At 36.4% G+C, this 17,733-nt stretch overlaps 2 protein-coding genes across 2 annotated transcripts; both read left to right on the top strand.

Annotated features, from left to right (window-relative positions):
* The first annotated feature begins 233 nt into the window (after positions 1 to 233).
* On the top strand, positions 234 to 10,396 carry LOC111367627 (MICOS complex subunit MIC60). Its single transcript, XM_022988601.1, has 12 exons — positions 234 to 379; positions 496 to 559; positions 4,116 to 4,847; positions 4,934 to 5,038; positions 5,180 to 5,332; positions 5,536 to 5,613; positions 5,942 to 6,034; positions 6,128 to 6,247; positions 7,198 to 7,275; positions 8,493 to 8,672; positions 9,716 to 9,817; positions 9,903 to 10,396. Exons 1-12 carry the CDS (start codon positions 369 to 371, stop codon positions 10,134 to 10,136), a joined length of 1,950 nt encoding a protein of 649 aa, XP_022844369.1. The 5' UTR covers positions 234 to 368; the 3' UTR covers positions 10,137 to 10,396.
* A 2,007-nt stretch (positions 10,397 to 12,403) lies between these two features.
* On the top strand, positions 12,404 to 17,723 carry LOC111366806 (protein CELLULOSE SYNTHASE INTERACTIVE 1-like). Its single transcript, XM_022987502.1, has 4 exons — positions 12,404 to 12,618; positions 13,129 to 13,258; positions 13,507 to 13,580; positions 14,609 to 17,723. Exons 2-4 carry the CDS (start codon positions 13,202 to 13,204, stop codon positions 17,721 to 17,723), a joined length of 3,246 nt encoding a protein of 1,081 aa, XP_022843270.1. The 5' UTR covers positions 12,404 to 12,618; positions 13,129 to 13,201.
* Positions 17,724 to 17,733: the final 10 nt, after the last annotated feature.

Raw genomic sequence — 17,733 nt, 5'->3', positions numbered from 1 at the left:
GGCTTTATAAAGGTTCCCAAGGTTGGGGTAGTTTCGTAAGGAGCTAGAAACGTCGAGCACATCAAGCTAAATATCGAGTTTACGGGTGATTGATTGTGACCTTATTGGGTAAATCGGGCCTCAGGTTGATATGGACTTTGCAGACCAGGCCATGTCAAACCTCTAATGGGCATATCGGTCCATGAAAATTTTAACCCGAACCAGGCAGAAACATCCAGGCCCTTTCACGTCTACCCGCTGTACTGCGGCCTGCACCGTTCCATTTCCATTTCTGATCCCCCTTGTCTAGAAGCGTTCCTTAAAAATTACTTAAGGATTCAGCTTGCCCCTTCCAACTCTCTACACAATTCCCAGAATCCCAATCCAAAATGTTACGCAGGTAAACCCACGATTCATAAACGCGTACATGTATAGGCTGTGGCAAATGTTCGTTTGACTAAGTTATTCCTTCGAGGGTTTTTTTCCCTTCAATTTTATGAATAATCAATTTTGCAGGCCCATTTTACAGCTTGCGAGCCGTAGTTCAGTTCAAAGGGTTCCATTACAGATTACTACTCAGGCATGTTATTTATTTTTTTAATTTATTTGAGTAAACAATGTTATGGAATCTGTGAATTCAAGAGATTCGTGATCTTCAGAATATATTAATTTCTTACCATTGCTTCAGATGCATTTGACAATTTGACAATTCGTATTGAGAAAGAATTGAAAAGCATTCTGTCTTTACTACTTAGTGCACTGCAGATGCTAATCTTAAATATCTACCTAAGGTCTTACTGGGTAGAAGAGGTGGAAAAATGAAAGAATACGTACATTGGTTAAGGTGACTTTTATTGGTGGCATCATCTCATTATTCAGCTACATTGTTATCACTATTATACCCTTTTACGGGGTGGGGGATGTCTGCATGTGAAAAGAGGAAATAAAAAACTGATCGAATATTTCAGAAGTAGTTTACAAGTTTTATGCATTTTCTCATTTTTCTGGTCTTCATTTTTCATTTTGGCTGGTGACTTCTTTATTCTTTTACTTGTTTTCTGTCATTGTTGGTAACTTCCTTTCTATTTGCCTTCATTTAGAAGTGTGGTTGAAGTTACCCAATTATTGAAGAAAACACATCCAAGTTCTTCCGAAACTTAATGATACCTTTGCACCCTAAGCTTTTCAAGTGGAACTGGACATCTCACGTAAAAAGTAATGAAGCCTTCTCTATCCAACCAAATAATGGTAGATTTTGGCAAACATTTATTATGCTACCCAGGGACGGAGCTGATGGAGACCCAACCATCTCTCCCAAAAGTTCAGGCTTGAGAGTGATTGAATCCCACAACTATTAGACCCTAAGAATACCCCATGGTCCCAAATCCGATGTTCACGGTGCCCACTCGACCAGCCCTTCTTTGGTTGCTAGTATTCGGCACTTCACTTGGGTCGTCCCTTCCGGGATTTGAACCTATGACGTAGGTCTTCTTTGATACCAATTGATGAGGATCCAACCATCTCTCCCAAAAGCTCAGACTTGAGGGTAATTGAATCCCATAACTATTAGACCCTAACAAGAGCAAGCACCTAGCAAGCCGGTGCGGCCGCCCGTGCTGGCTTCTTTTCTAGAGAAAAATTTACATATAAATGAAGTGTTAAAGTTAAATATGTTTAATTCTACTCGTTCTACAGCAAAGTGGTTGTAGCTTAAATGGTAGCGCCCTTGTTTCACAAATGAGAGGCACCCGGTTCGATTCCTCTCACCTCCACTTCGTCTTTTAAATTTTTTGCATAATAAATAGTTATTAAATAACTCTATATAATATAATGTTCATTTACCTGAATAGAAATGCTGTAGCTCATATTTTAAATTGTTAGTTTTGAATGTGAGAGGCATGGAGTTCGATTCCCCTAACCTCCACTTCTTCTTTTAATTTTTAACACAATAAATAATAACTAAACAATTCTATATTATTAGTTTTTGTTTCTAAAATAATTTCTTTAAGAAATTTGTCAACTCAAATTATTATTTCATAATATATATTATTGTTAGGTTTTATCAATTTATTTTGTAAAATTCAAATTTGGAGAATTTAAGTATTGATCTTTATTCTTTTAAGAGTTTGAAAAACACTTTTCTTTTTGGGGTAAAAAATAGCTCTAAAAATCACCATTTAAAAAATTTATTGACTCAAATTATTGCTTTATAATATATACTTTTATTGTTAGATTTTATCAATTTAAAATTAAAATTTGGACAATTTAAATACTAATCTTAATTCTTTTAAGTGTTCGAAAATCACTTTTCTTTTTGGAGGTAAAAAATAGCTCTAGAATTCACAGTTTTAAAATTTTTGGATAGGCTTCGCCTAAACTCAGAACTTGTATTTATCATTTAATCACACTTTTCATATAAACTCATTTTGTCTCGTTTAAGTTCATAAAAATTTGAAACTTGATCATACGTATATGATTCAAAAAATGTATTTTTATTCTTTATTATTTTGGGTTGTATTGGATTATATTTTCATATGTATATGATTTTTTATATTTTACTGCATTTATATTTTGATTGAAGATTTTTTAATATAAATTAATTAAATATTAATAAACAATCTCGCTATATTGGACGCTCGCTCAATGGCTGCCCGACGCTCCGCCTTAGCTCACTTGAGTGGTTGGATCCGTCCCTAGTACTACCCCCATCAATCGCAAGTTTTCATGATTTATCCTTACAAAAAATTTAAGTATGGAAATGGTTGTGAACTTCTACTCTTCAGAGTGGAAGAGTGGACAAGACACATCTTACGACAGAGATAACCTCTCCTTCATCCTCAAATGCCTCAATAAACTCTTAGTCGCAATATAAATGCTTTATAGAACAAGGAAACACTCATCAAGTATCATCTCCTTGGACTGGATTATCAAGGTCATGTTCTGGTGGAAGAGTATGTTGCGAATACTTAGAAGCCATATATCCTCCAGCCTGATAGTGGTGATACACATTTTAGGAAGCAAATGACCCAGAGATGGAGGAAGAAGGCATTTAATAGAGTTGGGATTATTAGTGATTGGGCAATCAGCATTTTGTTTACTGTATGTATGTCCTAGAAATAATTTAACTGGTGGACTGAGATCCATCACTAGACCTAGAGAAAAGACGGGGGCAAGAACTGTTGAGAATTGAAAAAAGTTAATTGCTTGTCTTTGTAAAAGCATAGGTATTTTTCAATTTCTGGTCCTTATGGTAAGCTATCTACAACGACTCAAGTGAATGTAAAGTAACATCAAAAGTAAACTTAGTTTTTAGATCTTTTGTAAATCTGGAAACAGTTACACAAGGAGCATTATGAATGGTGCAATCGAGAGAGATATTCGTAGTGAAAGTACCTTGCCTGTGATTCAGGAATTTATTGAACAATTTGATGTAGAACAATAATGAGAAGAGAATGGGTGAGAAGAAAGCAAAATGAAGAAATGACGAATCGCAAATCTGGGAAGAGAGTTAGAAAATAGTTTGATGATATCACTGAATGTCACCGATCAGCTGTCTGAACTATTCAACAAGACTAGTCCTATATATATAGATGTTCCTAACAAGAATGAGAACTTAGTAAAATATTAAATTGGATACTTTCCTTACTTAAAAACTAATAATTATTGCAAGAAATTCAAATTATATCTAGTTTCTTATTAGGCCTTAAATAAATTAGCAATGTTGAACTGTAATCTTCAACATTAGGGATGCTATGTCAACTGTTAGGAATATAATTTCCTATCTTAGTAATGCAAGCTTCATCACTAACTTTTACAGGAAGATTGATAGTATTTCTCTGTCTCTGCTCTACAGTTTGATTATGGTTTCACCATGTCAAATATTTGAATTATGTGGTTTATCATTAAATAAAAGAAAATGTCATTCAAAATCTTCGCTAAAATTTGAGTGTGTTATCACATGCCCCATATCACATATATATTGTACCATGTTTTACCCTAATGGTGAATAATGCTCCATTTTCCTTTCCATTAGCTGTGGCATACTGGCATCGACATATTTGGGGATGTACTCATAACATGTTTTGGTTGATTGAAAGACTTGCCTTTTATTCTTCTGATGTTCTTATAATTTACAGGTGCCTTCACATCTTTCTTCCAGAAGGGCATTCTCAGATACTCAGAATAATGAACCTCATCAGCGTAATCCGTCTGGCAATGCTTCCGAGTCTCAGAGTTCTCTACCAAAAATTATTGGTGGAAGTCTTGCATTGGGTTCTGTTCTCATGGTAGCTAACTATTATGGTGTTCTTGATAGATATCTTGGTAAAGAGCAGCAACAACCCATCAAGTATGATGATGATCAGAATGGAGATAAGAACACACAGGAATTACCAGAGCAAAGTACATCACTACAAGATAGTGAATTGAAAAAAACAATTTCAGCGACAAGCTCGCAAGAGTCAGATTCATCAATATTTAATGCAGACAATGCGAATAAAAACATTGAAACACATTCAAAACTGAGTCCGGCAGAACATTCTATCACAACTGAAGAGGATAGCAAATTTCAAGCAAAAGATACAGTAGAACCGTTGCAAGAAAATATTGAACGTGTTCAAGAGGAAGACTTGGCCAGTTCTCCTCCAATCAGCATGTCATCTGATGATGTAACTAATAGACCAACAGAAGAAAGTTTTGAAATGAAGAGCGCAGAGGTAAAACCCGATGTGGAGCAGGATAAGGCAATTGAAATCACTCCAACACTTACGTTAACTGACAAACTTTCTTCAGAAAATGATATCAAATCCATATCTGGAGAGCAAATGACCTCTCAAGACATGCGTGAGGTACATGATGACAATTCTAAGGTTGGTTATATTTCACTTACTCCAATTATAGTTTCCATTCTTCTAGGCAAACCATTCACTGTTTCTTGAGAAGCCACTCTTTATAGGTTGCTCTGGGTGATGAAACAAGAAAGCCGAGTTCTCTCCTTGATGATTACTATTTAGGGAATAAAGATGCAGAATCCTCTACAGCTTCCTCCAATGAAAATAAGGTTGGTTTTGCGATAGACGAAGTTGTTTCTGAGAGGAAGAACTTGTATCCTGACATTTGCTTTTATAACCTAAATCTAATTTTTTACGAAGGAAAATGAGGTCTCTCATGTCATCTTTCAAATTTTATTTTTGTATCAAAGAATGTAGCTGCAGCAATAGAGGATGTACCTGACGGTTACATATCAAAGGATGGGAAATTGGTTCTTGACTTCTTACAAGCCATACATGCTGCTGAGAGAAGGCAAGCTGAGTTAGATGCTCGTTCTTTTGCTGAAGAGAAGAGAGCGTTGAAGGTCAGGCGGAAACTTTATATATATTTTCTGTTTATTAATGCAAGCAAAAAGGTTAGAGAGATTGAATAACCACATCAAGAAAATCCAGCTTTTAGATAGTATCATGCATGCTCAATATCTGTATATTTACAACACTGTGAACTGAACTTATGGACTGTATATTTTATTTCCTACTAACATGTGTGTTTGCTTGGCTAATTCAGGGAAAGTACGAAAAAGAACTCAAGGATACAAGGGCCAGGGAACTCTTTTATGCTGAGAGGGAAGCCATTCTGGATAAGGTTTTAAAGTTTTCCCCCTTTAGCATGTTATTTTTCATGTATATGATAAATATAAATGGCGACCTTATTTAGCACTATCAATCTTAACGGAGGTAATTACAATTGTTACCTTATATTATGTCTCCCCTGCCTCGCACAAGTAGGATATGGTTTGTTAAAGATAGTTGAGGTAACGCTACAATAGATGTGTGCTTCTTCACGAGTATATTTTTACCATTTTCAGTTCTAATATTATGTCTTCTGATTTTGCATTTACAATGATAGATGTCTTCTTTTTACCTTTAATTCTCCTTCCAATCACTTAGACAGTCTTCGCTTGAAATCTCAGGAATTAAACAAAGAAAGATTGAAAGCAGCTGCTGCTCTCAAATCACTTCAAGAAAAATTAGAAGAAAAGCTCAAAACAGAACTTGAACAAAAGGTATCATTACTATACTTGATTCAATATTTTTCTATGGCAGTTGTTTTGACTATGTTGAATTGCTGGTTCTATTTCTGAAGTTCAAATGTGCAGGAAACTGAAGCAGAATTAAAGCTGCAGCAAATGCAGGAGCTAGCTAAAGCTGAATTGGCTGCTGCAATTGCAAGTGAGAAGACTTCCCAGATTGAAAAAATGGCAGAAGCTAATCTTAATGTATGATACCTGCTAATATTTATTTTACATTTAAAGGCAACTATTTTAAGATTTCTAGTCCAGAAGTTTACTTGTTCTCTGTGTCAATTGAAATGAAAATTTAGAAAGTAGATTTGGTCCTGCAGAAACATGCGGAATGAAGAATTTTCCTAGTAAAAACAGAAAAAAGAAGCTTTGAAACTTTTAGACCAATACAGTTCTATAGAAAACCATTGGTTACGTAAACCCTCACTCCATGTTACAAACTGATCATACTACTGCTTATAGTATTAGATGCCAATCTTTAATTCTACCAAATTTGTAAGCCTATTGTCACAGGAGAGGTAGTGTATCACAAGAATAAAATCTACCAAATTTGGGAGCCTACAGGGTGTCATAAGAGAGTGTACTCGCAAGAATAAAATACTTTTGTGGAAGTTCAAATACAAAGGTTTAAATATGTTATAGGGTTCTGAACTATGTAATTTTCGTACTTCCAATTTTATGTGATTTATAATGTGGTTTTACCAGAAATTACCCTCTTTCTTTAATTCACAGTGCTACACATTCCAATTTCGCTCTATGTGCTGATTTTGGTTGCTAGAGGTTGTTCCGCAAGTTACATTGGATAGTTTGCTGTGGGAAGGAATAGCTTTTAAGAAAAAAAATGATCTCATTGTGAACTTCATTGAAAAATAATTTCAATGGGATAAGGAAACAGCTTCTCCTTCTTCTTATTATTTTTTTTCGTTTTCATCTATTCTCATTTTAGGATGATGTCTGCCCCTATTGATTTGTTTTTCCTCTTTTCCAAATATTTTGTTTGATCATATTTGAAAAAGAACGTGTTGGTTTTTGTAAATGATTTAGCTCATGAGGGGAAAGCAATCTTAAAGTTTTTTCGATATCATACTATCGTTAGATTGGTCTATATAGCGCATTTAATGTCATTTTATCGTGACTCATTGCAGATAGATGCCTTGTGCATGGCATTTTATGCACGCTCGGAGGAAGCTCGCCAGAGTCATTCTATTCACAAGCTTGCCTTGGTAATATCTTCCCTTGCAATATTGCTTCCATTAACTGCTTCTCGAAGTGGGAATCAATTTTAAAACTTCTATAATTCAATTTGATCCCACTTTAATATATAAATATAATATGCATTATCAACATGATTGAGAATGGACCCTGCTTGGTGCAGTTGCCTGGGAGTTTATTAATCATTATGTGGTTCTTAATTAAAGCCTGAAGGAAGTTGAAAAGTAGTTTCTCTTTTTTCATAGTTCCAATGCATTTTTACCCTGTTTCCATCTACCTCCCACTGGCTTCCATTGCTTGTATTGTAGGAAACATGCTTCCAATTAGCGAACCTCAATGTTATTGGCAAAGTAAACTTGTCCTTTTATGTACATTTATAAGGCACGTCTCAGTTGATTTTTCATAGTTTCTGACTGTTCCGAAGTTTCCTACTCTCCATCTTGTGGAGTACAGCATGCTCATTTTATCCTCTCTCAAACAATCTTCGGTTTCATGCCCATCAGACGAGAATTTGTTATTTTTGTGCAACTAAAATGCATATTCATTTACGAAAACTGCTTAACCTATTAGTTGGTAGACTTTCTTTCAAGTGTTGGGACAACTGCATTCTTAAAGGAGATAAGATTTCACAAGGGTCCGGTGATAGGCAGCTGTGCGGGTGTGATCGTTTAACCATCTTTTTCCATAATTAAGTTATGTCTACACATGCCTGCAACCCACTACCTGAAACAAGAAGAAGAAGCAAAGCATTATGTCCAATAAACGTGGGGTTGCTTCCATGAATCCTTTTTCGTAACTATATTCTTTTAAGAACTACATTACTGAAAAGTCCAAAGGAATCAATATGTTGGAACTTCAGAACCACGTTAAGTCACAACACCAGGTCCCAATCAAAGTCGGGAAAATGGAAAAGAGACACCTTCCTTGTGTGGAACTTAATTGTTTAAGTGACAAATTTCTGTGAAGGAATTATTATTAAGAAAATCTCTGTGGTATGGTTAGGAAGTTCTTGGTGATATTATGCTTAAGAGCTCTAAATAAAATAAAGCTATCCAAAGGTTGTTGGAGTGGGAACAATTTTATAATACAGTTGAATCACTGTATCTTGAGATGTGATAAATTAATTTATAAATCTTGTTTTGAAAATGCTGAATATATGTTTTCATCAAATGTGTGAACAAATCTGTTTGGCAGAGAATTTATCTTTTAATTTTTCTGTGCCTTCCAGGGAGCACTTGCATTAGAAGATGCGCTGTCCAAAGGGTTGCCAATTCAGAGAGAAATAGAAGTGCTCCACTCTTACCTTGAAGGCATCGACAAAGACTCTCTTTTGGATCTTGTTCTATCTTCCCTTCCTGAAGACACCTGTAAATATGGGACTGATACAGTGTCCCAGTTGAATCATAAGGCAAGTTTTGTTTATGCATATGTTATGAAAAGGTCATCGAGCCATAACATTTTCCGTCAACTTTTTTACCTTCTCTTTACTTCTCAGGGTTCTTGCAATTAACATGACTTGTTAGAATATCATTAAGCTGTTAAATCTTTGTAATTCCTAAAGCCATGATATGTGACCAATTTGTTCAATGAAATTATTTTGTTTACTTGATCGTTGTTCAAAGTTTTGATACATTTTTGAATAGCCTAAATGATTCTTTTTTTAGAGGATATGCAGAGGAAAATGAAGGGTCGTTTCGAAACTATGCCTCCATTTGGCAAAATTTATATATCAACCACACATTCCAATGGACCCACTACTTATCACCGCTCATTTCTATCTATTTGTAAATTCTTCTTGTGAAGTGGACTGAACAATTATTAACATTTTCTAGTTTTACTTTCTTCGAAATTTGTTAGTGTTAGCTCTTGGTCAGTACAAGAGAGGGGCGTAAATCATTCTCATTTTCTTGTCACTGTGCTTCCATTTGCCTGCTATGAGAAAGGATGATGACAAGATATATGGTTTATACATAAATCATGAAATAGCTGATATAGATTGTCTGATTTTCGGGTGTTTGGTGATTAGATATTTCTATTTTCTTGACCAGTTTTGGTGACTTCCTCTACTTGTATTGCTATTTAACAATGTTGTGACTGCAAACTTAGCCGAATAAGTTACCTAGCAACAACAATGATGTAGGAAAATTCCATGGGATATAGAACAAGTCCATCGGTCTTGGGGTATGGCATTGTCTTTTCCAACTCCCCGCCACCCCCAATAAGTGATGGGATGATGATTTTAGCTGACACTGACTTTTTCCCCCTTCTTTTGGTGGGTGTGTGGGTTGAGTGTTCTTTAAAGCTTTTGTCAGTTGGTAACTTTATTTAGATTATTAAACATACATATCAAGATGTATATATTAATCTTCTATCATCACTATTAGATTAAACCTGTTCGGTAAAAGCATGAAACTTGAAATAATTTTACGTCTGACTTTGTTAATTTTACAGTTTGATGGATTGAAGGGAACACTCCGGCACTTTAGCCTTATTCCACAAGGTGGTGGCGGTATATTGTCACATTCATTAGCTCATGTTGCTTCTTGGTTGAAGGTGTGTTTTTCTGTTTGACAGTCAACATCTAGAACATGGATTTATTGGTTGAACATACCGTACTGATCTTTATTTATAAGTTCAGGTTAAGGATGTTGACGAATCTGGTGATGGAATTGAATCTCTCATAAATAGAGTCGAGAGCCTCTTAGCTGAAGGGAAACTTTGTGAAGCTGCAGATGCTCTTGAGAATGGTCTTAAAGGCAGCCAGGCAGCAAACATTGTTGACGACTGGGTTAGGCAAGCTAGGGACAGAGCAATCACCGAACAAGCTTTAATGGTCCTGCAATCTTATGCGACTTCTATTAGCTTAACATAATTTCTAGGCCCATACATTCATAGCGAGTTTATTTTCCTCATTTTTTTCCAAGGATTATGCAAACCTTAACGGGATACTTTTCCTGCCTAAGGAGTTTCTGTAAGTGATTGCAGCATTTTTCTTCTGTTGCAATACAGGCTGATCGAACGTGGCCTTTAAATAAAAACATGATGTATGGTTATTGTAGAGCAATTGCAGTTTACAGATGCATTGTAGACAATTATTTGAACGTCTTCGCCGTAGAGCAACCTGTTACTGTGTTTTTGCCTTGGGAAGTCGGGTTTAGCGTAAAATGGAGAGGCATTTTCGTACTTTGCTGAACTTGCATTATTCCTGTAGTAAAATGCGGTTGGAAGCATATTTGCCAGTTTTTATTCGAAAATGCATAATTTCCGTAAGGGATGTAGAAAATGTAGAGTTTGAAAGTCAAGAAACATGCCTTCTAACTAACAAAACCACCAGCCTCCTTTTTCAGGGAATTGTATTGTATAATAGTATGTTATTATATCAGTTGATTAGAAAGCGACGTGATGATTCGAATCTTCATCTTGTTTGACAGTTACATTTCAACTTCCATGGGAGTAGTGAGCTGGCCTGGCCTGGCCTTTCATGTTACCACAAGCAACAGCTTCCTAGCTGGTATTTGGAATGAATCCCCAATCATTGTTTTATGTCATATGCATCCTACTTTTGTTTTCTTCTAAATAATCTCACGACTACTAGTAGCATGGTCGTCTATGGGAGACAAGCTCTAATGTGTCGTCAATGGTGAGTCCGTATGTGTCCCCTTCTTTCCCAATGTTGAGATTTTTTCTTAGGTAACCGTTTGATTTTGAAAAATGATTGGAGCTAAGGATGGTCACCTTGTTTCGCTAAATTAGTAAAGATATTTTTTCGCATAGGAGGTTTGAGTAATAACGGCTTAACTCATCACTCACGTTTCAATGAATCTCGTAGAGCTTCGACTAGTGAGCTTTTTATCCACTACAAATGTAATGGGAGCTCTTCATCCATGCAATTCGAAGCAAAGAGCTCGTGTTGGTGAGTTTGTGGAGCTATGTAAGTCACTTGACATAAGATGATTGATAACTCAAATTACAACCAGGTTATGGATGACCAACTTATAATACAATAAATGGATAAGAAAGAAATCTGGTGCAATTGCCATATACTTTCTAGGTTAAATAATCATCTTATAAATCACAAAAAAATAATTTGTCACATGGGGCATTTTTTGGATAAAGTTAAAAGATTCACATGTTAAGTAAATTTTGAAAATAAATATTCTTCCTAGATTAAATTAAATTTATTTATTTATTTTAAAGTTAGAATTTTGTTTCCAGAGAAAACTCAGAACCCGTTCGATTTGTGTTTTATTTTCAATTTTGAGTTCATTTTAAGTTTTCTATTTGGACGATATGTTTTAGGATTGTTGAAAATGTTTTTGGTTTGCTATTTTGAAAAATTATTTTTTAAAGCAAAAATCTAAAAAACACGTGGTTTCAAATTTTGAAAATTAATTTGATGACATTTTATTCTATTAATTTCTCATTCCGTAAAATATAATAATTTTATGTTAATATATTATCAAGTAATAAATATATTTTAAAGTTGGTGAATCTCAGATCTATTTTAGGATTGTTTGAAAAATAATTAAAAAATAAAATAAAATATATGTGGTTTCAAATTTTGAAAAATTGTTTTATTACATTTTTATTCCATTATTTTAAATAAAAATATCGAGTAATATAAGTATTTTAAAGTTATTGAACTTTACAATAACTTTTTCCCACTACAAAAGTAAAATACAAACAAATAACAATTGAATTGACGAAATATGAAAAATAAATAAAATAAAGTGGACTGAGAATTCTTATCTGTTTTCATTTAAGTAATTATTGAATAAGAGTTTTTATTTTTTTGAAGTACTAGAAATGTGAAAGGTAGGAGACTTGCACACTGTATTTCGCATACTTTCGGGACTTCATCTGCAAAAGTATAAATTTCTAATTTTTAAAATCACGGAATATTTGCTTCAGTTTTTTAATTAACGGTCTCTCATTTTGAAGTCAATAAGCCGAGCTGGAACTAAAGCCGAAACACAACAAGAGCCGCCGCCCAAAATCTGTCGGTGGACCAACTCCAGTCCAGCTAGTGATAGCTCACACAAGCGCCACTCCACGCACCCCACCCACTCCTGGGTATCTCACGCTCACATGTTATACATACATACACACACAGTACACACATCAGATTCCTTGTCTCTCTCTCTCTCTCTCTCTCTCTCTGAAGAGGCTTTTTATCTTACTCGCTTATCTCCTACGAAACTCCCTCTGAATTTGCATTTCCACAATTGGATTTTTGGAGAGAGGAAATGCAGCATCCCCTTCACTCTTTCCCCCACTTTCTCTCTCTACATTAATTGCGGCACCAACATTCATGCAGAGGATAATTTTGTGTTCTTCCAGCGAATCTAGAAAAGGTTTCATCAATTTCCCATTTCTGCTAGATCTTATTCCTCTTAACGCGCAGTATAGTTGATTATATATAGATTTGGTCAAATAAACGATTGGCATCTTTGGCCGAATATACTGCGTTGATTGTTGGTATTTATCTCTAGTTTTCATTTCGGAAGGTGTTGATCTAGTCTTACTTGAAGAGTCTTAGTGCGATTTCGTTTTTCTATCTTTTTAGATTTGATTTCTGATAGTGTGAATCTAGTGAAGGCAGCATTTTTTTTTTTTTTTTTTAAATTTAGCTTCATTCACTCTTAATTCGTTTCCACTTACTTAAATTGAGGCTCTGCACTCCAATTCATATGATTTACCAACACGTGATTTACATATCACTTCGATTAGAGTTCAGATTATTGGTATTTCTACTATTAGGGATTGATCTGTGCGAAGTGTCCTTTTCTTAAGTTCTATTATTATCCGTACTGTAGTTTTTTATTGGACTTAATTTTACCGTGGTTGACTTGTGCATTCAATAGGAAGCTGCTGCTCTTAGCGCTTGTTTGTTTTGGGGAGTCAGATTCGAAGTGAAGTCTCAAGATCACAGCAAAGATGGCGGCAACACTGGCTTGGAGATTTTCTCCCACTAATAGCAACACTAATGACTTGGTAAATTCTTTGATTAAGCGTAAGAAAAATGTATACAGAAGCAAATCTTGGAGATCTATTTAAATCGAGAATTGAGGGAGTCATAATTGTGCTTTTGTAAATCTAAGTTGGATTGTATCCATTGATTGTAGTTTATGTTTGACAGTTTTGAATTTGTTTTCTCATGTGTGCCTCTGTATTCCACCTCCTGCCTGTGTCTCCTAATATTCTCTCTGACCATGAATTTATCTTATTGTCTTCGGCTGCAGGAAAGAAACGGGGATGCTAAACCTCGTGATTTGGAGCCTTTAACTCCCCATACACTTCCCAAAGCAAATTCAAGGTCTGTTGCAGACTAGCACCCTACTACTGATATTTTGTTTTGCTAAGCTTTTAGCTACATATAATATAATCACATGCAGTAAGTTTTGTTTCCACTTTTTTTTAATATTCATTTGAGGAGAATATCTCAAGACCCACTGTTATTGTCTGTTACTACCACATGTCATCCTGGTACTTGCTCCTGATATGGGGCATGGTTTGCCTTTCTGACAAAAAAAGGCTACATTCTGAGACAATTTGGTAATTATGTGGAATTGCAGCTTAATTAGACTCCACATAGACAAGAAAGGCATTGACATATAGTTCATGGTTATTACATTGCCCCTGTTTGAGCCTCATTTTTTAAGAATAGATTTTGTAAAAAGAGAATTTTTTTTTATTTTTATTTTTTTGGGAGAATGCAGGGTTAAAAAGTGTGGAAAGTTTTGAGTTTACATGCAAAATTATTTTATTGAGAGAATGTGTGGTCGAAAGTGAATTTTAAAGAATGGGGCTCAAACCAGGACATTGTTTCCTTTCTTTGAAGCAGTAATCTTAACTTGGCACTAACTCTATATCTTGCACGATGGAAATTTTTATCTAATTATTAATCCACCTTATTATTCAAGATTTTGATAGGTAAGTAAGCTTCAACTGAGAGTAAATGCAAGTGTCAACTGTGCTAAATGGGAGCTTAATCAAGTAGATATAATTAAAAAATATCTACTCTTCATCTCTATATGTTCTTCAGGGCCTTTTACTGTTCTTTTTTGCATTAATCATTTAGATGTTAAAATTCTGAATTTTATCCTGCTTTCAACTTACTAATTCCGTGGTGATTTCAGCTTTAAACATAATCTATCTCAACAACCATCATATTACCCTTTTTTTCACTGATGAAAAAAAATACTAATATCAGTCAACTATGCTTTGCAAAGGCTTTTAAAAAATACCCGTGCTTTACAGTTTTGCTTATATCACGGAGTAAAGTTTGGTTAACTTTGATTATAATCAAAACCTAAGAAATTTATGTTCCTTCTCGACCTGCAGAGATCGTAGTAGTATGGAGGACCCAGATGGGACATTAGCAAGTGTTGCCCAGTGCATTGAGCAATTGCGGCAGAATTCCTCATCTACCCAAGAAAAAGAAAATTCCTTGGTGCAATTGCTTGAGCTTATTAATACACGTGAGAATGCTTTTAGTGCAGTTGGATCACATTCTCAAGCAGTTCCAGTGCTCGTATCTCTTCTTCGGTCTGGAATACTTGGGATAAAGTTGCAGGCTGCTAGTGTTTTAGGTTCTCTGTGCAAAGAGAATGAGTTACGGCTCAAAGTATTGCTTGGGGGTTGTATTCCGCCATTGCTTGGCCTTCTCAAGTCAAATTCAGCAGAAGGTCAAATTGCAGCAGCAAAGACCATATATGCTGTTTCTCAAGGTGGTGCTAAGGATCATGTTGGCTCAAAAATTTTTTCGACAGAGGGAGTTGTTCCTGTATTGTGGGAACAACTAGAGAAGGGACTCAATGCTAGAAATGTAGTTGATGAATTGTTAACGGGAGCTTTACGGAATCTTTCTAGCAGCACTGAAGGGTTTTGGGCTGCTACAATACAAGCTGGGGGAGTTGATACACTTGTGAAATTGCTTACTACTGGACAGTCAAGTACTCAAGCAAATGTATGCTTTCTCTTGGCATGCATGATGATGGAGGATGCATCTGTTTGTACTAAAGTCATGTCTGCGGATGCTACAAAACAGCTCCTTAAGCTGCTTGGATCTGGCAACGAAGCTTCTGTTAGAGCAGAAGCTGCAGCTGCTCTGAAATCTCTCTCTGCCCAGTGCAAAGAAGCCAGGCGGGATATTGCTAATTGCAATGGTATACCTGTTCTAATAAATGCTACAATTGCTCCTTCAAAAGAATTCATGCAGGGGGAGTATGCCCAAGCTTTGCAAGAGAATGCTATGTGTGCTCTTGCAAACATATCTGGTGGTTTGTCATATGTCATCTCAAGTCTTGGTCAAAGCCTTGAATCATGTACATCACCAGCACAAGTGGCTGACACGTTAGGAGCGTTGGCTTCAGCTCTGATGATATATGATAGCAAAGCAGAATATTCTAGGGCATCGGATCCAACGGATGTGGAAAAGACACTGGTTAAGCAGTTCAAATCCCGGTTACCATTTCTGGTGCAGGAGCGTACAATAGAAGCCCTTGCCAGTTTATATGGGAATTCTATACTCGCAGGCAAACTTGCCAATTCTGATGCAAAACGTCTGCTTGTTGGTTTGATCACAATGGCAACCAACGAAGTTCAGGATGAGTTGATAAGATCTCTTCTCATTCTCTGCAACAACCAAGGTAGTTTATGGCAAGCCCTTCAAGGACGTGAGGGGATTCAGCTTTTGATATCCCTTCTTGGTCTTTCATCAGAGCAGCAGCAGGAGTGTGCTGTTGCATTACTTTGCCTCCTGTCCAATGATAATGATGAAAGTAAATGGGCTATTACGGCTGCTGGTGGCATACCCCCTCTTGTTCAAATTCTGGAGACGGGGTCTGCAAAAGCAAAAGAAGACTCTGCAACGATCCTTGGGAACCTCTGTAATCATAGTGAAGATATAAGGGCGTGTGTTGAAAGTGCTGATGCTGTCCCTGCTTTGTTATGGCTGCTGAAGAATGGAAGCCCCAATGGAAAGGAGATTGCTTCTAAGACCTTAAACCATTTAATTCACAAGTCAGATACTGCAACAATCAGCCAGCTCACTGCATTGTTAACTAGCGATCTACCTGAATCTAAAGTTTACGTGTTAGATGCATTAAAAAGTTTACTCTCTGTGGCCCCTCTGAGTGATATGCTACGTGAAGGTAGTGCAGCAAATGATGCGATTGAAACGATGATAAAAATTTTAAGCTTTACCAAGGAAGAAACTCAGGCAAAATCTGCTTTAGTGCTTGCTGGAATCTTCGAACTCAGGAAGGACTTGCGAGAAACTAGCATTGCTCTTAAGGCTCTTTGGTCAGTCGTGAAACTTTTACATGTTGAATCTGAGAACATTCTAGTAGAATCTTCCCGTTGCCTTGCTGCAATATTTCTCTCAGTTAAAGAGAACCGCGATGTGGCAGCTGTTGCCAAAGACGCATTGCCTCTGCTGTTGGTGCTTGCTAACTCTCCCATATTGTTAGTTGCAGAGCAGGCAGTTTGTGCTTTGGCTAATCTTCTTTTGGATGGTGAAGCCTCTGAGAAAGCTATTTCTGAAGAAATTGTTTTGTCTGCCACTAGAGTTTTACATGAGGGCACAAATGTTGGAAGGACTCATGCTGCAGCTGCTATTGCTCGGCTTCTCCAGTCTCGCCAAATTGATTCTGCTTTAACTGACTGTGTAAACCGTGCTGGGACTGTGCTAGCATTGGTTTCTTTCCTTGAAGCCGCTGATGGTGGATCTGTTGCTACTTCAGAGGCATTAGATGCATTGGCTTTCCTCTCAAGATCTTTTGAAGCTAGTGAGCATGTGAAACCTGCTTGGGCAGTTCTTGCTGAATTCCCCAATAGCATAACCCCAATAGTTTCATGCATCGCTGATGCCCCGCCATTGTTACAGGATAAGGCTATAGAAATATTGTCCAGACTATGCCGGGCTCAGCGTATTTTTCTTGGGAATGCAGTTGCCTGTGCATCTGGATGCATTTCATCCGTTGCGAGAAGGGTAATCAGTTCACTAAATGCTAGGGTGAAAATTGGAGGAACTGCACTTCTTGTGTGTGCCGCAAAAGTGAATCATCAAAGGGTAGTAGAAGATTTAAATGAGTCAAACTCATGTGCTCCACTCATTCATTCTCTTGTTGGAATGCTGACCTCTGTGGAGACTTCTAAATATGGAGATCAGGCTGATAAAGATACTGTAAGCATCTGTAGAATCGCTGAAGAAGTTAGTGAAAGTGACTTAGAGAGAAGTACTTCAGTCATCTATGGTGCCAATATAGCTATATGGCTTCTTTCTGCTCTTGCTAGTCGTGATGACAAAAGTAAAGCTGGGATCATGGAAGCTGGAGCAATTGAAGTCCTTACGGAGAAAATATCTCAATCTTTTCTTCAGTATGCACAGGTATTTAGTTTTGTCTGCAATTTAAACAAAATGCTCGTATTCGATCCCCAGTGCATCTACCCATGAGGAAAATTCT

Source organism: Olea europaea, chromosome 18 (genome assembly GCF_002742605.1).
Source record: "Olea europaea var. sylvestris chromosome 18, O_europaea_v1, whole genome shotgun sequence".
Taxonomy (NCBI): Eukaryota; Viridiplantae; Streptophyta; class Magnoliopsida; order Lamiales; family Oleaceae; genus Olea; species Olea europaea.
This window is presented reverse-complemented; position numbering and strand designations above follow the sequence as displayed.